The sequence below is a fragment of the Eschscholzia californica genome, unplaced genomic scaffold (genome assembly GCF_041429995.1).
Source record: "Eschscholzia californica isolate CP2 unplaced genomic scaffold, dmEscCali1.0.p SCAF_1, whole genome shotgun sequence".
NCBI lineage: Eukaryota > Viridiplantae > Streptophyta > Magnoliopsida > Ranunculales > Papaveraceae > Eschscholzia > Eschscholzia californica.
In genome coordinates this window covers 77,747,362-77,771,853 of record NW_028238198.1, presented here as the reverse complement: position 1 = coordinate 77,771,853, position 24,492 = coordinate 77,747,362, and the positions used below count along the sequence as shown (strand labels likewise).

At 38.6% G+C, this 24,492-nt stretch overlaps 2 protein-coding genes and 1 long non-coding RNA gene across 15 annotated transcripts; 2 read left to right on the top strand and 1 right to left on the bottom strand.

Annotated features, from left to right (window-relative positions):
* The first annotated feature begins 1,034 nt into the window (after positions 1–1,034).
* On the top strand, positions 1,035–3,409 carry LOC147569431 (uncharacterized). Its single transcript, XM_086655922.1, has one exon. It carries the CDS (start codon positions 1,162–1,164, stop codon positions 2,518–2,520), a length of 1,359 nt encoding a protein of 452 aa, XP_086512048.1. The 5' UTR covers positions 1,035–1,161; the 3' UTR covers positions 2,521–3,409.
* Positions 3,410–4,761: 1,352 nt separating this feature from the next.
* LOC147569429 (cation/H(+) antiporter 18-like) lies at positions 4,762–23,108 on the top strand. Of its 13 annotated transcripts, none has more exons than XM_086655917.1 (5): positions 4,840–5,051; positions 6,661–6,906; positions 7,250–8,251; positions 8,375–9,582; positions 22,952–23,108. In XM_086655917.1, the coding sequence occupies exons 2-4, from the start codon at positions 6,712–6,714 to the stop codon at positions 9,563–9,565; spliced, it is 2,388 nt and encodes a 795-aa protein (XP_086512043.1). In that variant the 5' UTR covers positions 4,840–5,051; positions 6,661–6,711; the 3' UTR covers positions 9,566–9,582; positions 22,952–23,108. The 13 variants fall into 13 exon arrangements, 9 of the variants coding, with proteins under 9 accessions (XP_086512036.1, XP_086512043.1, XP_086512041.1 ...); XR_015231257.1 differs by having other exon boundaries at positions 4,851–5,051; positions 8,375–9,659; positions 23,027–23,108; XR_015231258.1 differs by lacking the exon at positions 4,840–5,051 and adding an exon at positions 6,037–6,331 and having other exon boundaries at positions 8,375–9,659; positions 23,027–23,108.
* LOC147569430 (uncharacterized) lies at positions 12,781–15,888 on the bottom strand. Its single transcript, XR_015231262.1, has 4 exons — positions 15,848–15,888; positions 15,649–15,747; positions 14,664–14,736; positions 12,781–13,210 (listed from the first exon to the last, which is right to left on the bottom strand). It is a non-coding gene; the product is annotated as an uncharacterized LOC147569430 (long non-coding RNA).
* Positions 23,109–24,492: the final 1,384 nt, after the last annotated feature.

Genomic DNA, 24,492 nt, shown 5'->3' with positions numbered 1-24,492 from the left:
AAATAACTAAAAAGATCTAAAGTCCGACAAAATAGAACTTAAAGTTCGACAAAAATATTATTATTTATACCTTTTATAACTTAAATTCAATAACCATTGATTTCACCTTCTCTAAGAATCGAATCTGAGACTTCCAAGTTTTTGAAGTTTATGTCAACACTATTGACTACTTGGGCAACCAAACGTTGACGGTGGGGGACAATCAGTTTGTTGTCCATAGCTGAATCAATTGAGGTCTTGGTCGATTTAATTTTGTCTAGTTTAGCTTGACTCGATTTAATTGGATTGGTCGGTTAATTTAGTTAAAAGATCATTCGTTCGTGATAAACATCGATGCAACAATAGATATTGGAAACATGGACGACCCAGGCACAAAGCAACCGCTTCGTGATAAAATCGATGCGATAAGAGCTATTGCAAACTGGGGCAACCAGACCCAAAGCAACTTCTCGCTTCGTAATAAAATGGATGCGACAATAGCGATTGAAAGCAGGGGCCGCCCATACCCAAAACAGTTGCTCGCTTTGTAATAAAATGATGCGACAATAACTATTGGAAACAAGGACGGTCCATGCACAAAGCAAACAAAGCGGCTGCTTTGAACCCCATCCTACTTGACGCCCTCTTCTTTGGAGTTATATAGACCAGTGCAGTTTCAATACACATAACAAAAGCTAGAATATTAACAAGATTCGTGATACAACAAAGTGGTTAAGAACTTGGTATATGTAGTAAAGGTCCATGATTCCACCCCTCCCTAAAGTACCGTCTTAGTATTTCATGTTCATTTAATACTTGCATACAGGGGTCTCTTGAACGACTTTTGGTCGTTGTATACGTTTTATTGTTTACAATAATGGTGTAATTTGGGCTTACTGAATTCTGTCGGCATATCAACAAGGCGTCTAAGTGAACATGTGCATCGCGTATCTTAGCGACATCAAAACATTCACAGACTTTGCAATGTCTGCGATTGAACGCCTCAGTGATCACATATTTTGAAATATGTGCGAATGAATTATGAATACGTTAGACCATTGCCTGAAATGTCCATGAAAATCCCAATCCATTATCACCCGAATGGATTAAAATCATGGCCCCTCTCTTACTTTAGCTTTCAACCGCCACCACCTCCTGTCGCCGGAGAGAGAAGCACAAAAAATGCAGGGTCTCAATCATGTCAACAGAACAATTCGCTCGATCCCAACCCTCCGTTCAATCACCTACTCAACTAACTCTGTCTCACCTATCCACCCGTTCCCTACCCACCCATCGCAAACCGACGATCACTCCACCATTAATTCCGACCTAAAACCCCCAACTGTTAAACCCCCAATCGAATTCTGGCCTCAATGTCTCTACCCTAAACGACTCATCTCCATGATTAAAAAACAACAAAGCTTCGATCTTTCACTTCAAATCTTCAATTACGCTGGTAAATTCCACCCTGGGTTTTCCCACAATTCCGATACTTACCATGTCATGATCAAAAAATTATGTAAAGCTCGAGCTTTTCAACAAATGGAAACCCTAATTTCACAATTGAGAAATTCCCAAATCAATTTTGAAGAGAAAATTTTCGTGACAGTTATTCGAAATTATGGTATTGCTAGTAAACCCAAATCAGCTCTATTGATGTTTATTAGGGTTAAAGAATCAGGGTTCCATCCTTCTGTTAAGTTATTTAATACATTGTTGAATGCTTTGGTTCAAAATAGAAGATTTGATTTAGTTCATTTGTTGTTTAAGAATTGTAAGAGAAAATTTGGGGTAAACCCTAATGTTATCACTTGTAATATTTTGATTAAAGCTTTGATTAAGAAGTTTGATTTGGATTCTGCAACTAGGCTTTTAGATGAAATGCCATCAATGGGTTTGGTTCCTAATTTAGTTACTTATACTACAATTTTAGGTGGGTATTGTTTAATTGGGGATTTGATTAGAGCAAGAAAGATTTTTAATGAGATTTTGGATCATGGGTGGACTTTAGATTCAACTACTTACACAATTTTGATCAATGGGTTTTGTAAACAAGGAAGATTAATGGAAGCTATAAAGATTATGGATGATATGGAAGAGAATGGAGTTGAACCTAATGAAGTAACATATGGAGTTATGATTGAATCTTATTGTAAAGAGAGAAAGTCTGGAGAAGCACATAACTTGTTCGACGATATGCTTGGGAGAAACTTTATACCAAGTTCATCACTTTGTTGTAGAGTTATTGATGTTTTATGTGAAGATGGAAAAGTTGAAGAAGCTTTTAGTATTTGGAAGAAGTTATTGGTGAAGAATTGTAAACCGGATAATGCGATTTCGTGTACACTTTTATATTGGTTATTGAAGAAAGGGAAGACTTGGGATGCTAAGAACTTGTTTGATGAGTATGAAAAGGTTTCGGTTCCAAGTGTTTTGATGTATAATACGCTTATTGCAGGTATGACAGAGAGAGGAGAGTTGGAAGAGGCAAGGAGGTTGCACATTGATATGGAGGAGAAAGGTATCCTTCCTAATGTGTAATGTGTTGGTTATGGATTCCTCAATAAGGGTAATTGGAGCGAGGAAATTTGAACTTCAATGGAGATGTTCAAGAAGAAATGTATATGATAAATAAGGATAAGTAGTCTATCTTCATTGAAGAACTTCATCGTTCAAGATTGGAAGAAGATGCTTATGAGTGATCTTGGTACGACGATGACGAATCGTGGAGTTTTAGTTGATTTGGAATCCCGAGTAGTTTAAGTAACAAAAGTCGCTGGTGGTTATGGGAAATGGCGGATTGAGATATGCCCTAGCGTGTAACAGTCCCACATCGCTTGGGTGATCGTCTGGAGTCTGGTTATAGGTGCAAGTTCAAGCTTAGTAAGCGTTGAAGCCCTCTGAGTAAGCTCGTGCAGCCTACGCCAAAAACAAAACCCTGTACTCATTAGACTTGGGCCTGACTGTAGTAGTAAGTGGTGAGGCACTTGGCTTGGGTCGTTACACCTCGTATGTTTTGCATTGGAAGATCGAAAAGGAAAAACTTTGAGTAAGTTCGATTATAAGTTAGTCTCTCCTTGAATCTTACCTCCAAGCCAGTTGGTAGGATGATTCAGATAACTCAGTATCAGGGGGGTTGAGCTCTTCATTGTTGTACTGGACTGGCATGGCAGAGTGACTAATGAATTGAGTGAATTTCTAAATCCTTATGTGGGTCATATGTGTTGTCTGATTTTGATCAATGGGTTTCATTTCAGTTTGAGTCGTGTGGCACTATTTTTTGAGTTGTGTGAGGCTTATTTTTCTTTTTTGAATTGTCAGCGTGCCTCGAACTTTTGATCTCTAAAGTGGAAGACTAAACCTCTTAGTTCTTACCACTCCAACCAAAGGTTGTTGGCTCTCTGAGACTTATTACAGTCGTGCTTCCTCAGAGATGCTTCTTTCAGTTGTGGCCATATTGTTTGAATTTGTTTTGGAATTCTTATAGATGTTATTTAATGAAGGAAAACCTACCACCATTAAAAACTGTACGAAGAATACATCAACCCAACAAAAAATCTCAACATAAATCATGCGGGTATCGACTTTGTCAGCCAGGGTGGGCCGAGTATTTTGTTCTAATCGTACCATATAAGATGGGTATTTATTAGAAATGTGTATGTCTGTATATTCATATGGCAAGATGAAAAATGATAATACGGGGAATTAGCATCTTCGGCCAGAAACTTAATAGCGAACTGATATAAAGTTGCAAGTGTTGCAGCTTAAAATGAACTCTTTTGGTACCAAAATAACTTTTTTTTTTTTGTTGAAACCAAAATAACTTCTGCTTACCAATGCTCTCCATGTCTGTGTAAAAGGGGATGCTGCCTCTTGGTTTATTTTTGTTGAAAGATGCCTCTTGGTATTGTTATAGAGAAAAATGATTTGTTATAATAGTTTTTAATCCTAATGTCATGATGCCATGGAGAAGTGGTAAATAAGAAATGGTCTCCTTCAATAATATTCATAAGAATCTTTTTGTAAAAAAAAAATAATCACAAGAATAAGTAATAATAATAACAGTGGATGATTAAAGAAAAGTAATATTGAGAAAGTGAAGTGTCAAAATGGGCTGTATTGCCATTATAATCACCACTAATACATTTGGGTCGGATATCCAAAAAGACTTTAGGGCATCTAAATTGGGTGGAAAAATCTTGGATTTCTCCACCACTTTTTTTCTTTTTAAGTGGGCAAGGGTTTCTGACGGACCACCATTTCTCTACCTGTGTTCTTGTTTTCTTTCTCTCTTCCTCTCACGTCTCGGGTGAAGGAAAGGGTTTCCTTTGCTTACGTCACGTTCGCCTAAGATAAAGAGGAATTTGAAAAAGGTATATTCCTTGTGGGTCAACCACAAGACTCTCACCAGTCTCGTGGTCAACCGACAATCAAAACCCTAAATCAAAGGTTACAAAAACTTCGATCGAGGATTTTAAAGTTACGCCTTCTCGAGAATTTTAGGGTTTTGTCTTCTCAAAGATTTTAGGGTTTTAGAAATATTCTATGAAAATTTTATTTTAAATTTCCCACTTTCGTCTCAGAGACGATTTAGATTTCGGTGAAGGGCATTTTTCCCAACAGTGAGATAGAATGAAGAAAAAAGAAAGGCGCGGACGACGGAAGTAGTGAGAAAAGAGTTTCTAATGGGTCATCGACCATAACATTCCATGGCTAACACAGAAGAGATGGTTAAAGTCCAGGGTAGCATCCAAAACATTTTTTAACCCAAAACTTTTTGATGTGCCCACGATTGTTTAAGAATGCCCCATAGCGGCGCCCAGCATTTGACACTCACAAGTCACAACTATAGGTCTCTGAGTCTCTCATACAACAGCCACGATCTAAATTTACTTTTGACTTTATCAGTCAGTTAATAACAAGACAAGCTCATTTCCCCTTCTCTCTCTCTCTCTCTCTCTCTCTCTCTCTCTCTCGTTTGGTTGTTTATATAAGTAGAAGAATCTCCGAAACCCAAATTCCCATATAATCGTATCTTCTCCAAGTCATCACTCTGTTTTCCATCAGAACAGGTTCCAATTCCTCCCTTCCCCTCTCTCTCTATATGTATATAAAGGGTTGTTTGTTTGTTTGTTTGGGTGATTGAAGTTGTGATGTTAATTTTTATTTGTTTAAGATTTTCTCGAATTTGGTTAAGCTTGATTCGTACTATTAGTTTTCTTGTAGCTTATTGAGGTTTTGCTTAAATCAGGGATACTACAAACAAACAAACACCTTGTTGGTAAAACCTCACTAATTCTACTCTCACACTCAAAGAGTTTGTTGGGTGGTGGTTGTCTATTTGGCAATGAAACAACTTTTAAACTTAAAGTAAATGGGGGTGTTTTGTTTTCATAAAATCATCATCCCTAATCATTCATCATTTCTCTATTTGGGTCTCATCAACTTCAATTATGAATGGGGGCATAAAAAATAAGTCAATTCAATACCCATTCATGTTTTAGCTATATAAATATGTTTAGAAAAGCCCTAATTATTTTACTACTAGTACTAGTTTATATAAAATGAATAATACATTATTTACAGTTAAGTTTGTGGCCATCTAACTCAAAACCATGTTAAGTTTGTGGGTCTAACCGTGATACCATTTTAAGTTTGTGGCCATCCAACTCAAAACCAATTGACCATGAATGGAGAGGACCTATACTTTATATTCTTGGTTGCTAGTTACCCATTCTCCCATGTGGGACTATTCTCACATTTACGAACTAAGGCTTGGGGTGAGCTTAGGCTTTACTCTAGAAAGAAAGCTTCCCCAATTCCAATATGCTTGTTATTTTGTTTAGTATTTTTGATTGGTAGGTTTGTTTGCTTCGGCTGACTTTAGATCTAACATATTGTTTTTAAATCTTACAAGTTGGAAAAATAAACAAATAAACTACTCCTTATAGATAAAATAACAATTAAAAATCTAAAGCTCTCAACAAAAACAAAAAAAAAGAATCTAAAGCTAAAGATGTCCGGGTACATGTACTTAAATTATAGACTAAAGTTATTGACTTTGATGCCTCATATTGCTTCTGCTTATATCAACTATTATAATACTCAAAAACTAATTCAAGTTCAAGTAGGAGTAATAGTAATCAATGATACAAGTTCAAGTCTTATCAAGCATAAGCAATAATACAAGTTGGAGTTATAATAATAATAATCAGTAATACAAGTTCAATTCTTATCAAACTAAATCAAATCAGGTAACTAATTCTACGACAACTATTTGATATTCTCATTTAGAAAACCTCTGAAAATTTGAACGGTTAAGAGCACTTCACAGACAAGAAGAGATCAAAAGGCAAGAAAGCATAAAAGAAGTCTTTAACCTCCTTTTGATCATTACTCACATTTTAGATGGTTAAGGTTCACTGTGATTAACTTTTTCATTATTTATCATGTTTTGGTTGTATTGTTTGTGATATTCATTGAAACCCACCTTACGAATTCATGATTCACGAATGTGCATTGATTTTGTTATATTATGTAAGTTTTGAGTTTTCGGAAGGTTGCTTCTACCCCAAAGTAGCTTAGATGTGTAGTAGATTTCAGTTCTCCACTTCTTTCTACATGTCAATATAGTGGATGAACATGATCTAATTTTATGGTGTTTCTGTTTTTATGATCTAGAGGTGACTTCCTTACACAAAGTTTGGATTTTGAAGTGCATGTTTTGGTGGAATGGCATCATATACGCAACATACTTGTCCGGCTCCGATGAAAGCAACATCAAATGGAGTCTTTCAAGGAGATCATCCTTTAAATTTTGCTCTCCCTCTTATCATCTTGCAAATATGCTTAGTGCTTGTCCTCACTCGAAGTCTTGCTTTTCTTCTGAAGCCATTTAAACAACCTCGTGTGATTGCCGAAGTCATTGTAAGTTCATATATACTTTAGATTTATTTGAATTTTTAGTTTGATCAATAACATTTGTTTATCTACTTTCACATAAGTTTGTAGTGGTCTATATCCTTTCTATGTCTTCTTGACTCTTGCGTACAACTTATACACACTTATATATATCATACCACTATAAGGGGGGAAAAAGAGAAATGTTTAGCTAAATACCAAACAAACGATTTGTAGAAGAAACATGGTCAAATCTTAATCTTACTGAAGTATTCTGTTTTAAGCTAAAGAAAGAATTCTTCGCCAGTATCGATTTCCTCGTTCTTTTTAGTTTGCTTACATGGGTGATTTCTTACTGTTATCTGGGCAGGGTGGAATATTGCTCGGCCCATCAGCTTTAGGTCGTAGCAAGGCGTACTTGGATGCAGTTTTCCCAGCCCGAAGTCTCACTGTGCTTGACACCTTAGCTAATATTGGTCTCCTCTTTTTTCTTTTCCTTGTGGGCTTAGAAATGGACCTAAAATCTCTCTCCCGTACTGGGAAAAAGATCGTTAGTATTGCTCTTGCCGGAATAACTGTACCGTTTGCTTTAGGAATTGGATCTTCACTTGTCCTTCGGAATACAATCTCCAAAGGTGTAGATGGGCCTCCATTTCTTATATTCATGGGTGTTGCCTTCTCTATTACTGCTTTCCCCGTCTTAGCTCGTATTCTAGCAGAACTTAAGCTGCTCACAACAGATATTGGTAAGATGGCTATGTCTGCTGCCGCTGTCAATGATGTAGCTGCTTGGATCCTACTTGCTCTTGCTGTTGCTCTTTCTGGCACGGGTCATTCGCCTTTGGTTGCCCTTTGGGTTATGTTTTGTGGATGTGGGTTTGTTGCTGGAGCCTTTCTCATCTTTCGTCCAATCTTCTCATGGATGGCTCGTCGTTGTCATGAAGGTGAACCAGTCGGTGAAACCTATATCTGCGTAACCTTAGCTGCAGTTCTTGCTGCTGGATTTGTGACCGACTCTATTGGGATTCACGCTCTTTTTGGTGCTTTTATTCTTGGAGTAATTATCCCAAAAGAAGGGCCTTTTGCTGGTGCTCTTGTTGAAAAGGTCGAAGATTTGGTTTCTGGTTTGTTTCTCCCATTGTACTTTGTGTCAAGTGGCTTAAAAACTAATGTAGCAACAATTCATGGCCTTCAATCTTGGGGTCTCCTAGTCCTGGTTATATTTACAGCTTGTTTGGGGAAGATTGTTGGTACTGTTGTCGTCTCTCGTGCTTGTAAAGTGCCTTGGCGTGATTCTTTGATTTTGGGGTTCCTTATGAACAGCAAAGGTCTGGTAGAACTCATCGTCCTCAACATCGGTAAAGATAGAAAGGTAAGTGCCCGCATTTTCTTTTTCACTTGTGTAAAAATATTACCCAAATCCATATTATCTGTGTGAGGAAAAAGTTGACTATGGGTCAATGAGAATTCTTATAGTGAAACGTTTTTGTTGCAGGTTTTAAATGATCAAACTTTCGCTATCATGGTTTTGATGGCTCTCTTCACAACCTTCATAACAACACCTGTTGTTATGGTATTATACAAGCCATTGAAGAAGGAGCTCGAAGCTGACTACAAGGACAAAACAATAGAGAGGAATAATGTCAATACCCAACTTAGAATTTTAACTTGTTTTCATAGTTTAAAGAACATTCCAACAATGATAAATCTCATTGAAGCCTCTCGTGGGAGTGGAAGACAAGAAGGTCTATGTGTTTACACGTTGCACTTAACAGAGCTATCTGAAAGACCTTCGGCTATTCTCATGGTTCACAAGGCCCGTAAAAATGGATTACCCTTTTGGAATAAAGGGCGGAAAGAATCGGACCATATTATCGTGGCGTTTGAGGCTTTCCAACATTTAAGCAATGTATCAATAAGACCAATGACATCCATCTCTGCTATGTCCAATATGCACGAGGATATCTGCGCAAGTGCTGCAAGAAAAAAGGTTGCTATGATCATTCTTCCATTTCACAAGCAACAAAGAATAGACGGTGCACTAGAAACAACACGGACAGACTTTCGGTGGGTGAACCAAAAGGTACTCCAACACGCACCTTGCTCGGTCGGGATCCTTGTCGATCGTGGGCTTGGTGGGACATCTCAACTATCTCCAAGTGAGGTTTCCTCTTCTATTGTTGTCTTGTTCTTCGGCGGGCCTGATGACCGTGAGGCACTTGCATATGCTGCCCGAATGGCTGAACATCCCGGTGTCAAATTGGCGGTTATCAGCATTTCTGTTCTGCTTGAACCAATTCAAGATATATCTGTAGTCAATATGAACACCGAATCAGATGGTGAAAGCCGATCACTAGATCAAAAAGTTCTCGTTGAGGCCCGCCAGAAGAGTGCAACAGTTGCTCCAATCCAATACGAGGAGAGATGCGTAAGAAATCATGCAGAAATTGTTGCTGTAGTTCAAGAGTTTAGTAGGTGCAATCTATTTCTAGTTGGTCGAACGCCAATGGGCCTTGTAGATCCAGTTCTAAATCGAAGTAGTGACTGCCCCGAACTTGGCCCATTAGGAGGTTTGTTAACATCACCTGATATGTCAACAACGGCGTCCGTTTTAGTTGTGCAACAATATTCTACTCGATCACCTACCGATATATCTGCTTTTACTGAAGTTCCGGAGTCAGGGTGAACAATCCCATTCTATAGGTATCGACTCTTCTGGTTGCAAGAGTTCCAAGTGTCTGATGGTTTTAATCATTTTTCATGTATGTGGATGTGTAGAAGTTTAAGTTCTTTGAGTAACCTATATATTGTGATTCTTATGGTGGATTTACTATGAAATGAAATGGAATTAGAATTTTATTTGAGGATATGCATATTCGCGTTTATACACGACCTTAGGGGTTGGATTCCGCCGTGCTGGGTGCTATGGATACTTCAAAGGCAGTCCTAGCCCAGTAACAAATAATAAGCAAGCTGGGTTAGATTTGTCGGGCCAATCTGGCCGACCTCTCAGGTTGAGTTTATATAGCTGAACTCGATCAATTTTAATTGCTAGGCTGGCCTTCCCATATCGGGCCTCAGGTTCCTGTCCTCGGTGACTAAACTGGATAAATGGATAAGGTTGCCGGCTGACGAGCTAAAATCTCACCCCTAATAAGCTTGCTGGAATCATGAGGTGAAATTGGTTTTGGATTATCAGATGAAAAATGCTAAATGGCCCAATTTTTAGGACCGACCACGGGCCGTATGGTGGCGTGGCCGACCCCAATTGGTCAGGCCGTAAGGAGAGACAAACGGCCTGACCAATTGGGACCGGCTACATTACTTTTCGGCCCGTGGTCGGCCGAAAAATCGGGCCATTTAGCACTACTCTTGTCTGATATACATAGAGTCATGTTCTTATACTTTTGATCTTTAAATTCTAATATCATAACTTTGTTAGGAAGCTGCTAAAAACATCCAGTATTTGCTTTGAGAACCTCCCTAGAAATAGAATTTGGGCATGTCATAACAGTCTTTGATTAATTACTATTTCTATGTTTTGTAAAACCATGTGTAAAAAGTCTTTGATTAATTATCTATCTCTCAATGGGAAAACAGAGTAAACAGGGTAGCAACTAGTATTCAATATGAGCCAAGCAATCAAGGATGAATGGAATGAACTTTGAGTTGAAATAATTGCATTGACTAAAGAACTTTGATTAAGTATGAGAGATTAATTACATGAATATGATCAACAATCCAAACACCAAGCTTTTTATTCGTAAGATTGGATGTTAAAATCAAAAGAATTATGAAAATTAGAGCTATTGTACGATTTCTGATTTCTCAATGGCGAAGCAAAGTTTGGAGCCCTTCTCAGGAGGTAATCTGAAGCACCATATATGTACTTTATGGGTTTGCCCTTTCAGTCCCAATCTCTTAACAAAAGAATTCCAGGTACTAGTAAATACATGTTTGTTCAGAGATTTCCAAAATTTAAATTGAAGATGAGATGTTACTTCTTCTGAATCAACCACCATCACATCCAGTCCTTCCTTGTCTCCGTCATACATTTTCTTCTTCTCTCTATCAGATAAGTAATATTTCCATGCTTTACAAGATGGGAAAAAGAATCTCCCTTGTTGTGCTTTTGTATCGCTATTCTCAAGTATCTTCTCTGTCACCCACATTAGGTTGGTGCCGTTGTTTGTAGCGATTAACTTTTGGATTACAGCAGGCACTTCCTGTGGTGGTGGTTGTTGCGGGGCTGCTATTCGAATTTGTCGCTGCTGTCTGCGTGCATCTATTCGAATTGGTGTTGCTGCTATAGTAGGCGTCTTTTGTGGCTGTGGTTGTGGTGGTGGTGGAGCGGCTGCTACTTGTAGTGGTAGTGCAGCAGATTTTGGTGCTAGTAGTGGTGGTGGTGGTGGTGTAGTTCTTCTTCGCTTGGATCTTGGTCTTTGAGGAATCACGCGAATACGGTCGAAATAATCATCATGGTTCCCTTGCTTGCAGGTTGGCCGACTTGAGTATAGTGAATGGAAACATGAGGTCTATGTCTTTTTTTAATACCTCTAACCGTTCCAAGTTCTTCCCACTCTGTAATTTCAGAGATGATAGTAGTACGTTTTTTTATTTCTTCAACTTTAATGCTGTTAATGAAGTTAACATCAACAGGAATTTTTTCGATTTCGGGTCTTCTTATTTCCAATTCTGCAATACTCATATATCCATACATCAACTTCGCAATTCTTACTTGTTCATGATAAACCTTTGAAGCAACAATTTCAGCATTTAGATAATCTGAACCCTCCTTCAGTGCATCAGAAACCTTAGAACCCTTCATTGCATCAGAAACCTTAGAACCCTTACTTACATCAGAACCCATGCTTCAAAAACTTCTTCTTCTTCTTTTCTTTTGGCTTAACTGTTCTTGATAGAGGAAAGCAAAAGAATAGACAGATTTTATTGTGATGTCTTCACTTACTCATTTTGTTTATATAGAACCTCTAAAAATCCAAATTCAGGTTGAAAACCTAATTGGACAACTTCTAATTTTTCCCTCTTTCTTACTTTTCCAGGATTTGTTGTTTCTAATTTTTCCTCTTTCTTTCTATTTTCTCTCTGTTTATATCGATCTGTAGTTTCTAATCTTATGGAGTTCAACTTCTAACGGTCAGTTTTATTTTCTTGATCGCGTGGGTTTGAAACACCCACAACCAGCTTGCTTCAGTTCATATCAGCCCTTCATCTCTCATCGGCTTTACTTCAACCGTTGGATTAGAATTTAAATGAGTATTTCACTCTCTCTAAAACTTGTTAGTTGGAATCCGAGTGAGACTGAACATGTACTTACTAGAAGAAGAATTTCTATTTTATGCTTAAGAAATTAGAAAAATATACCCTAGCTTTTGAAAGTAAAAATATTTAAGTTCCAATCAACTTTATATAATGTTAAGAAAAATTAAGTAACTTTTTTCAACATATTTCATAAACTTAATGCATAATTTGGATCTCCACAACTTGTAGTCGCAAAGTAATTGTAAAAATTGTTTATCAAACACATACGAAAGACATGTTTTATTACGTGTATGATTTGTTGTTTCTGTTTACAATGTTTTTAGGTATTTTTTGTGAAATTAACATGTGATTTAACCAGTGTTTATATTTATATTCTTTTATAGTTTTATTACTAGTCGGGTGTCGCTTCCAATGCTTCCAATTAACATTTTATTGCTTAGGTCTACAACTTTTTTTTTTTTTTTTGTTGAAAAGTGTTGTCTACAACTTTTTCCTCCCGTAAGATTAACCTATCTTGATCTTCTAGATGTGTTATTTTGTGCAAAGAGAGCTGAAAACTATCGGGTCGAGATGCACTTACCTATATATCTAAGAATTTCAAAATACTGATATGGTAGATTTTTCACAACCAAAGAAAATTTGAGCATTATGACAGAAGTTACATTGTTGATATCTAACCCCTGCAACATGATATAATAGATTGCTTTACATACAACCTCTCTATACAACTTTTTCTAGGGTTTTCACCTCAAATGCTTTTCAGATTCTGATGTTACAGTTGGTTAAATCGAAAGGAGTACAATATTTCTGTCATTAAAAACTCAGTTGATCTCCAAATATTCAAGTACACGACGAGCTTGGATATGTGAAGCTGTTTGTCGTTGCTCTAGATCTAGGGTCAACCTGGACCGACTTGCTGCCCATATAAGCGATGCAGATCTCTCGCCCAAAAGTCGCCTTATATCGTCGTGTACACGTATCTTCGGAGGCCTTTCCCTGCTGTTTAGATGCCCAATGAATAGCAGCAAGAACTCCCCCACACTTTAATCTGGATAAAAAAATGAGTTTTCAGTTATTTGTGTAGTAGAAACAGATATTAAATCCGGGCATTACCAAAAACACATAATTTTGAATTACCCTAAAACAAAATGGAGGAAAGAAGACAGAGCCGTGATGTGGTTCTATCATGTCATACCACAAAACTTAAGCTAAGTACTCGTCGAGTTAACCATGTAGAGACAACCTCCAGGATATTCATTAGATCATTTGGAAAGCGAAAATCCCTCCAAGAGTTAGTTTCGTGATATGGGCTGCCACAAAAAACAAGGTTCCAACGGTGGATATCCTTAAAAGACCAGGGATGCCTATTCTGAATGAATGCATCAGATGCAATAATGCGGAAGAGACAGCTGAAAATTTATTTCTTCACTGCAATAAGGCTGGCACCCTATGGGATTTCTTCATAGCTACATCAGGGAATCTTTGGTGTAACACATACATTTGAGCAGTGGCGATATAAAAGCCAAAAAGGCGAAGAAGGTTATGTGGAACCTTGTTCCACCAGCAATCATATGGGCTATTTGGAAGGACAGGAATGGAAAAAAATTCAAAGACTCAAACAACAATAGCGCCCTCGAGGTGGAAGATATTCCAGCACTACTATATCATCGGAGTAGGCAAATTCTTTGTGCAAAGGATAAGTCTTATTGTGATTTTGTGCTTAAGTGGGAAGACTTCACTTAATGATGTAACATACTTTCATTTTTTACGAACTTAATCTCTTGTACATTCTCATCTTTTTCTAATATTAATTCAAAGCTTTCAAAAAAAAACATGTCAGCAACTTATCGTTATTTGTGTGAACCAAATCGTTCATAGAAACATGCAGATATTCTTTCCTCTCACAATATATTTGAGTGCAGGAGTTGGAAATCTAACTACTGTTCAATAGAGTGTCTAGATATATTCAGTGCCATCGAAGATGGTTTTTGATCAGAATATGATTATTTCTTTACAGTGAGAAACATCAGACAATAATATTGGGCCCGAGGACTTCAGTCTTTTTGAAGTTCGAATTATTGAATTCAAATTAATGTGATCATTAATTTTTATAGCGAATAGTGGGTAACAAGTAGATGGAGGCAGATATCATTTTCTTTCTTCTCCTTTTTTATTGAGTTAAGCAGTTAGTCCATATATTAAAATTTTAGAATATTAGCAACAAAACACTGAATGTTATGTTAATGTTTGTTTATATTTTAGGAAATATTTAGACTTTGTAATAGAGTCATTGTTGCGTAACTGTTTGAAGTAAATAAGTAAATCACGAAGAAACAATTTCACTCGGTTTAAATGATACCAACGTGAGGACCTAGTCAATAAGGTTTTCATTGGTATAACATAATTTCCGTTTCTCGCAGACACAAAAAAGGTATAAGATCTAGCAAGAGTCACGAGTAATAAACACAACAAATATAAGACTAATAGCTAAGATAGCTAACCTTATGTTCTCATCCACTTGTTTGTCTTTAATGAGCCTTGCTACTTTGTAAAACCACGGCATGCCTCAAATTCCTGTAGAAGAGAATGAATGCATTTCATAAAAATTAAAATAAAGTGAAAACACTTATCGAGAACAACAATGATACAGTAACTAAAAGTCAAAAGCCTTCCGCAGACCTAAAAGGAATCAACAAGCTCATTTTCGGGCGAACTCTCTCTCTCTCTCTCTTGATGGACTTTCTCACTTTAAATCGAGGCATTTGGTTCCCATTTAGGTCTGGGCTAGGCTTGCTTTTTTAGGTGGTTGTATCATTTTTGTATTGAGAATAAGCTATTCTCTGTACTGCAAATAATGAAAATAGTTTTCTCGCATCCATCTTTATTACTTTAACAATAACGACCAGTTTGGACCTACACACTTTCCTTTCATTTTTTCCAAAAATGAGGTCCCATATCCATTTCTTTCTGCATAAAGTCTAGAACAAAAGGAAAAGTGACTGGTTTGTAGTTTATGGAACAAACAAAAAGGAGTTCCATTCACACCTAAGTGAAGATTACTGATATTCCTGGACTAAGAAGCTCATAATTGTTCAAAGACCAAATATGAATATACGATCAACTTAACAACATAATGTTTTCCCACTTATTTGGTTACATCGTTTCGTTTAGCATCATATCTTCCATCACAACTTCTTACTCGTATCAATAACAATATCTTCTGATACAACAAAGTTATAAATGTGGAAGCATTGTAAACATGATAAATCTTTTAGATCAACATTTTAGCTAGAATTCTATTAAATTTTTTCATTAATAATTACTTGAAATAACCCACTAGACTAGATGAGCTCAAACGCAACTAATTAATATTGTGCTTAAATTTCCCACTCCAAACTATTTCTAATAGAGTATTGAGTATTAATTGATAAAACAAGGCAGTAATAAACATATGTTCCAAACTGTCTAAATGGAGAACATACTCACCATCTGATTAGCTGATGAATCTAACATTATAGAGATAAATGCATCTAAGCATGGTCCTCGCTCAAGAACTCCTCTAATAGACAGTATATTTGTCAATACCTGCATTTTGATCAAAATAACTTTAATCAAGAAACAAGTAATATCCTCAAGAACAAGATAAATTTGAGAAGTAGAGTACACGAACAAGAACTCATCTCACCTTGATTGCATTGAACTGATGAGCCAGAGCTGTACTTCCAACATGTAGAAGACAACATCCTTCTTGTGAGAGGCAGTTTAAAATAGGAGAGGCGGTTTGTATAGGCGGTTTCCTCTCAAATTGGCATCAATTGATGGTTTCTAAAAAATAAGCAGTTTCCTCTCAATTGGCATCAATTGGTGAGGTCGGTTCCACCGACTCCAATTTTTGGGAAACCTTTGGATGTATATATATGGGGTTTGAGAGCCTATTGAAAACACACCAACACAAACAACAACTCTTCTTTAGAGAGCTAGAGAGAGAGCAAGAGTGAGAGAAATTTTTGATAGTTTTGAGCAGTGTTAAATTTCTCGGTCGTCGAAGATTTAGTATAGAGGGTTATTACTATACGGTACCATCTTGGGACGAACTTGCGGATTGTGTTAGTCGTCTTCATCTATCCTTCAATAAAGATTTCTTGTTCGCCCGAGGACGTAGGCTTTAAAGCCGAACCTCGTTAAATTCTGTTCGCATATTTGATTTTGACTTAGCTTTTCGATTAATCTTCATAATCGGATCAATTTCTTGGTAGGTTCGATAGCTTCCGCGACTTTTAGTTATAACAATTGGTACCAGAGCCTTGTTGAGATTGAACGAAGAGAAGATGGGATCGAGAAGTGGTACGGTCAAAGCAGGGAAATATGAGATAGAGAAGTTCAATGGGAAAAACGATTTTTCTTATTGGCGGATGCAGATGAAGAATTTGCTAATCTCGCAGAAATTACACAAGACGTTGACGGGAAAGAAACCAGGAGATATGTCAGATGAGGATTGGGAAGAGTTAGATCTCGAAGCACGGGCTACCATTATGTTGTGTCTTGAGAGGGACGTGGCGTTCCTAGTAGACGGAGAAACAACGGCGGCGGGTGTGTGGTTAAAGCTAGAAAGCAGTTTCATGACGAAAACTTTAACGAATCGGGTCTACTTAAAATCCAAATTGTTCACATGTAGAATGGAAGAGGGTTCTTCTATTCAGGAATATGTGAATAGGTTTGACAGGATTATCTCAGATTTGAAGGATATTGATGTTAAGGTTGAGGATGAGGACCAAGCCCTCATATTGTTACTTTCATTACCTAAATCCTATGAGAACCTTGTTCAAACTTTGATGCTTGTTGGTGATAGTCTAACCATGGAAGAGACGAGAAATTCGCTATTAGCGGATGACCTTCGTAAGGTTGCTACTAGCAGTATGGCGTCGGGTGGAGTAGACAAAGAACAAGCACAAGGGTTGTTTGTAACGAGGGGGAGGAGTAATGAAAGGGGAAAGGGAAAGGGCGGGAAATCTAGATCCAAATCTAGAGGCTCTTTCAAGAAAACGTGCTTTAGTTGTGGTGAGCTTGGCCACTTTAAAGCGGCTTGTCCAAAGAGAAAGTTGAAGCAAAAGAACGAAGGCTACAAGGAGAAACAAGAGATGCAAGAGGCGGGATATGTGTCAGAAGAGGCGGACGAATGTTTCTCGGTGACAGAGGTGTCTGAGAAGATCTTCGATAAGTGGATGCTTGATTCAGGGGCGTCACACCATATGTGCCCAAATAGGGAGATGTTTACTACCTATAGGAGTATAGATGGTGGTACAGTTATACTGGGTGATGATAGTATATGTAAAACTGTGGGACTCGGAACAATACGGATCAAGATGCACGATGGAGTGGTGAGAACATTGACGGACGTAAGACACATACCCGATTTGCGGAAAAATCTAATTTCCCTTGGTGTGTTGGAGCGGAACGGCTGTAAGATAATTATAGAGAATGGCTCCATAAGAGTCGTTAAGGGTTCTTTGGTGGTAATGAGAGGTACTCGTTACGGTAATTTATACAAACTTTTGGGGACAACAATTACGGGAGATGTAGCAGTAGGAATCAGTGGAAGGGATCCAACGGCTAGTACGAGGCTTTGGCATATGCGCCTTGGGCATATGTCAGAAAAGGGTTTATCTTTGATGTGCGGGAAAGGCTTGTTGAAGGACATGAAGAAGCCTTGCATGGAGTTTTGTGAGCATTGTGTGTTCGGGAAGGCACACAGGGTGACGTTCTCTACAAGCAAGCACAGGAGCAAAGAGGTATTAGACTACGTACACACCGATGTCTGGGGACCGGCAAAGTTACCTTCCAAGGGTGGTTCCAGGTATTTTGTTACATTCGTTGATGATCATTCGAGATTTGTCTGGCTTTATTTTCTGAAGCATAAGAATGAGGTATTCAACACATTCCTGGTGTGGAAAGCAATGGTTGAGAACAAAACTGGTCGAAAGCTGAAGACGTTAAGGTCGGATAATGGGACCGAGTACACGGATGGGGCATTCAAGGAGTTTTGTAATCAGGAAGGCATTGTGAGGCACTGGACAGTAGTAAACACACCTCAGCAGAATGGAGTCGCAGAGAGATTGAACCGTACACTACTTGAGAAGGCTAGATGTATGCGCTCCAATTCGGGATTAGGCGTAGAATGGTGGGCAGAATCTGTTGCTACAGCTTGTTATATTGTGAACAGGTCTCCACATTCTTCTTTAGATGGCGGCATACCTTACGAGGTGTGGTCAGGTGAACATGCAGATTACGGGAGACTTAAGGTTTTCGGTTGTACGGCCTATTACCATGTTAAAGGTAACAAACTTGACAATAGAGCAAAGAAGGCAATTTTCTTAGGATATGCTACAGGAGTCAAGGGTTATCGGCTATGGTGTACGGAAGACAAAAAGTTTGTAATCAGCAGAGATGTGGTGTTTGATGAGTCATCTATTGTAGCTATGGCGAAAGCTACGGTGCCTAGTTGTGGTGATGTTGGGTCTACTAAAGCTCAAGTAGTGGAAGTAGAAATCGAAGACCAACGGGTTTCTAGGAATCATGATCAGGTGGAGCATCAGGATAATACTCAGGATGAGAAAATTGATGAACCCGATCATGAGGAGGTTCAAGGGGAAGGTACACAAGTTTTACAACAACAACAGCAGGATGTTTCGGTACACACTAGGCCGAAACGGTTATATAAGCCGGTACAGAGGTTAGGGTCAGACAAACCTCTTAGGCATTATGGGCAGGCAAATCTTGTTGAATATGCACTCTCGGTGGAAGACGACGAACCGGTCACCTTCAAACAAGCTATTACCGCGGAGGATAGAGAGAGTTGGTTGGTTGCTATGCAAGAAGAGATAGAGTCTCTTCACAAGAACAAGACATGGGAGGTTGTCCCATTGCCCGAAGGTAAGTCTGTTATTGGTTGTAAATGGGTGTACAAGAAGAAAGAGGATTCTTCCCAGATCAATGGTACAAGGTATAAGGCAAGACTAGTGGCCAAGGGTTATGCACAGAAAGAAGGGGTCGACTACAATGAGATTTTCTCACCGGTCGTGAAACATACTTCTATTCGGGTGCTATTGAGTATTGTTGCTCACAGGGATCTTGAGCTGGAACAACTCGATGTTAAAACCGCCTTCTTGCACGGTGATTTGGAAGAAGAAATTTATATGGCTCAACCTGAGGGATACAAGGTTGAGGGCAAAGAAAATCAAGTATGTCGTTAGAGGAAATCTCTTTACGGATTGAAACAATCCCCTCGCCAATGGTACAAACGATTTGATTTTTTCATGCTAAAGCATGGTTTTTGCAGAAGTGACTATGATTGTTGTGTATACATCAAGAAACTTCGCGAAGGTGACTTTATTTATCTCCTTTTGTATGTGGATGACATGCTTATTGCTTCTCGAAGCATGGTGGAGATAGATAAGTTGAAATCTCAACTCAGTCAAGAGTTTGAGATGAAAGACATGGGCGCTGCAAAGAAAATACTGGGAATGGAGATTAAGAGAGAGCGGTCAAGTAAGAAACTGTACTTGAATCAGAAAGGTTACATCGAACGAGTAGTTTCTCGATTTGGGATGCAGAATGCGAAGGCGGTGTCAACACCTTTGGCACCACACTTCAGGCTCTCGGGAAAACAATCTCCCACTACTACGGTGGAGAAGGATCATATGGATCGTGTACCGTATGCTAGTGCAGTTGGCAGTTTGATGTACGCTATGGTGTGTACTCGTCCGGACATTTCACAGGCGGTCAGTGTGGTTAGTAGGTTTATGGCAAACCCGGGGAAGACACATTGGGAAGCTGTGAAGTGGGTCTTGAGGTACTTGAAGGGTACTGTTGATACGGGTTTGTGCTTTGGTGGAGACACATGTCAGGTAAGCGGTTATGTTGACTCGGATTATGCTGGCGATCTAGATAGAAGACGATCTACTACTGGTTATGTGTTTAAGGTACATGGTGCTCCAGTTAGTTGGCGATCGATGTTACAATCTACAGTTGCGTTATCTACTACGGAGGCCGAGTATATGGCTATGGCCGAGGGTGTGAAGGAAGCATTGTGGTTGTGGGGTCTTCTGGATGATCTAGGGATTAAGCAGGAGTGCGTGGATGTATGGTGTGATAGTCAAAGTGCGATCCACTTGGCGAAGAATCAGGTCCATCATGCTCGTACTAAGCATATCGATGTCAGGTATCACTTTGTACGAGATGTCATAGAGGAAGGTGATGTTTCTCTCATGAAGGTACACACAGATGAGAATCCCGCGGACATGTTGACTAAAGTGGTGACATGTAGCAAGTTTCAGCATTGTCTGGAATTGCTACAAATCGGCTCGTGTTAAGTTGCCCGAAAGGGCGTAATGGCGACAAGGTAATCTTTATGTGAAGGGTTGGTAGAACTACGGTAGGCTTGATCCTGTAAAAGGGTACGTAGGCAACCATGGTCAAATGGTGCAGTCGGATGAAGTTACAAGAAGTAGATATATCTTACAAGGAGTATCCTGGTGTTCGTCCAAAATTTGAAGTATATCAAATTGTGTACGAGGTGGAGAATTGTGAGAGGCAGTTTAAAATAGGAGAGGCGGTTTGTATAGGCGGTTTCCTCTCAAATTGGCATCAATTGATGGTTTCTAAAAAATAAGCAGTTTCCTCTCAATTGGCATCAATTGGTGAGGTCGGTTCCACCGACTCCAATTTTTGGGAAACCTTTGGATGTATATATATGGGGTTTGAGAGCCTATTGAAAACACACCAACACAAACAACAACTCTTCTTTAGAGAGCTAGAGAGAGAGCAAGAGTGAGAGAAATTTTTCATAGTTTTGAGCAGTGTTAAATTTCTCGGTCGTCGAAGATTTAGTATAGAGGGTTATTACTATACGGTACCATCTTGGGACGAACTTGCGGATTGTGTTAGTCGTCTTCATCTATCCTTCAATAAAGATTTCTTGTTCGCCCGAGGACGTAGGCTTTAAAGCCGAACCTCGTTAAATTCTGTTCGCATATTTGATTTTGACTTAGCTTTTCGATTAATCTTCATAATCGGATCAATTTCTTGGTAGGTTCGATAGCTTCCGCGACTTTTAGTTATAACACTTCTAAAACTCGGAGGGCAAGCGCGATTTCTGTATCCGTTGACGGACTGGTAATTTTGATAGGCTCCACAGAGAATATATGATCTAAATTTGGTATTTGTTCACCTTTGGGTCGCTTAAATGAGTGTTGAAACAACTCAGGAACCACTATTATGCCACACAAAGATCGGAAGTCAGCCCTTTAATGGCAACTAATCACACTTGAACATTAGACAAAAAATAATCAAAATTAGGCCAAAACTAGAAATTGATTTCAAGGGTTGGGTAACAATAATTATCATCCAAATTAGCTCTCTATTCTATCTAAATTAAGAAAGGGTAATTCAATTTCAATCAAGTGGTTCCAATAAAGAAACTTGTAATGTCACTCCGAAATTAGCCCTAATTCTTATTAAATTGCTTAAAAGAAAATGTAACCCTAGTTCTCAATAAGAATGCAATCCAAAATCAGCCCTAATTTTCACTAAAATAATATTAATTCAATCTGAGCCCTGTGTGGAAGACCAGTAGCAAATCAACCACACGTAAACATGACACTAGTGAATCTAGGTCGACATTTTTTTTTTGCACATAAAAATAGGTTGATGTTTTGTTTAATAAGACTACGGGACCAACTACGACAGCAAATCCATTCCATAGGGGACGGTCCAATCTGGGACGTTTGGGACTGAGTTGTGTGTCAAAGAACTAACCTTACTAAAGTACTTAAGGGACGTTTGTTGCCGAGTAACCTTGACTATAGGCAAACAATATCTCATGGTGGCGGAATCACACAAGAGATCTAAGCTTATTAAAGTACTCAAGAGACTAACAAGAAAGCTAAACTTAAACCATTCTAGTATTTTGGTGGAAATAACTCTTCTATTGTCAAAGAACTCTCAAGTGCAAATGTATACAAGAACGCTTCCCAAATCACTCACGTTTTGGATTCTCTTGCTTGGATCACTTCTAGGATGGTTTACAAATGAGGGGGTCAACTCCTATAGTCCTATTTATACTACAAGACTCTTACAATGGACGGTCAAGATTAAAACACATGTTTAAGAAGTGTGAGTCTCTTTGATGCTCCATATATCTCTAGAGAATTCCTCTTTGGCAACCCATAAATGTCCAAACACGGCCTAGGTTCATAGTTTGGGCCAATATGCTATACTTTTGAGTTCTCTAGCCAATTTTAAGAGCTCCCACCAAGAAAGGGGTATCACTTATGGCTGTAGACCGGCTCATTACTTATGGACGTGACATGGGGCTCAGCCTCAAGATAGCCCTCAGTCGACTCTCTAAGGGACTTCCTCACATGACCGTTGGGATTCCGATCACTAGATGAAAAAGTTCTCGTTGAGGCCCGCCAGAAGAGTGCAGCAGTTGCTCCAATTCAATACGAGGAGAAAAGCGTCAGATATCATGTAGAAATTGTTGCTGTAGTTCAAGAGTTTAGTAGGTACAAATCTGTTTCTAGTTGGTCGAACACCGATGGGCATTGTAGATCCAGTTCTAAATCGAAGTAGTGACTGCCCCGAACTTGGCTCAATAGGAGGTTTGTTAACATCCTGATACGTCAACAACGGCGTCGGTTTTGGTTGTGCACCAATATTCTACTCGATCACCTATCGATATATCTGCTTTTACTCAAGTTCCTGAGTCAGAGTGAACAATCCCATTCTATAGGTATCGACTCTTCTCGTTGCAAGAGTTCCAAGTGTCTGATGGTTTTAATTGTTTTTCATGTATGTGGTTGTCTAGTTAAGTTCTTTGATGTTGATTTGCTCCGCGTCTTAGTAGAGTAAGCCTACTTCAAATAAATTTAACTTTCATGTTAACAAAATAGTCGTTATAACAGAAATACTTGATGTTCACTAATGTCATGATAGTGGTTTCTTTATAGTTAGTTTTGAACCTATTTTTGAGCACCTCTATACTGTGACTTTTTTGAGGAAATGCACATTGGCATTACGTGGCCAACCCCAATTTGTCAAGCCGTACGGTTACATGGCCGACCCCAATTAGTCAAGTCGTAAGGAGAGAGAAACTGCCTGACCAATTGGGGTCGGCTACATTACCTTTCTGCCCGTGGTCGGTTGAAAAATCGGGCCATTTAGCACTACTCTTGTCTGATATACATAGAGTCATGTACTCATGTTCTTATACTTTTGATCTCCAAACATCCAGTGTTTGCTTTAGTCCATTGTGATTGATTCTTTATGATTCAGTCATTTGAGTTGGTGTACCTTACGTTTAGTCTTTGATTTCTTCCCTTCTATATCTTCGGCTATGTACTCTATCTCTATGTACTCTAGGACCGTATTGTATCGTTTATCTGTGAAAGTAAAATTTTAATCAAAAATACAAAAATAAGCTTGTGGGAATTTAGGTTGTTTGTTATTGGGGTTTAGACTCCTTTAGTGATCGGTTTAACCTGAGCGGATATCGTACTTATCACATTTGATGATGTACCAATATTTAGAATAACTACAATGTGGGTTCCACTAGTAGCATAGTTTAATCTCATTAAAGAATACGAGAAAACATTTAATGGTCCATATTTATTATGGGCGGTGTTCTGGACCGGTAAACATACGTGTACGGGCAGTCCAACGTATATGCCTCTTCGTTTGCGTTCGCCCACTAAAAATTTATGCCCTAATAACTCCAAGTTCAATAATTCAGAAATTCCACCTTACCTGGGTATCGGACATGGGACCTTGAGGGACCTTTGGAGTATATGTCAACTCTTTAACCACTCCGGCAATCAAGGGTTGAGAGATAAATTTTATGCAACAGTAATTAAAATCGTAAAAAGTGAGTGTATATAAAATTTCTCAATGTCAAAGTGGATTTGGGGCCTTGGGGGAACAGACAATCGTTTTGTATATAGGCGCCCGCCTAGATATATCCGTGTCGGTGAAGAAGTACTTCCGTGTCGATCAAGAAAGGGGTTTCTTTCCTAAAAGAAGAGAACCCTAATAAACCCAATTGAGTCCCATCGGTCTGTATCTGAACAACCAATTTGGGAGCAAGAATAATAATGGGCGAATCAGGAGTCGGAGGAGGGGTCGGAGGAGGAGGATACTCGGCGGAGTTCATGATTAGAAGGTATATACAATCGACTTTAAAAGCTTCAGAATTAATAGATAGATTAACAGAATTTACTAGATTCTTCATAGAGAATGAAGACGAGATTTACACAGATAAACACAAAGCCAAGTCTG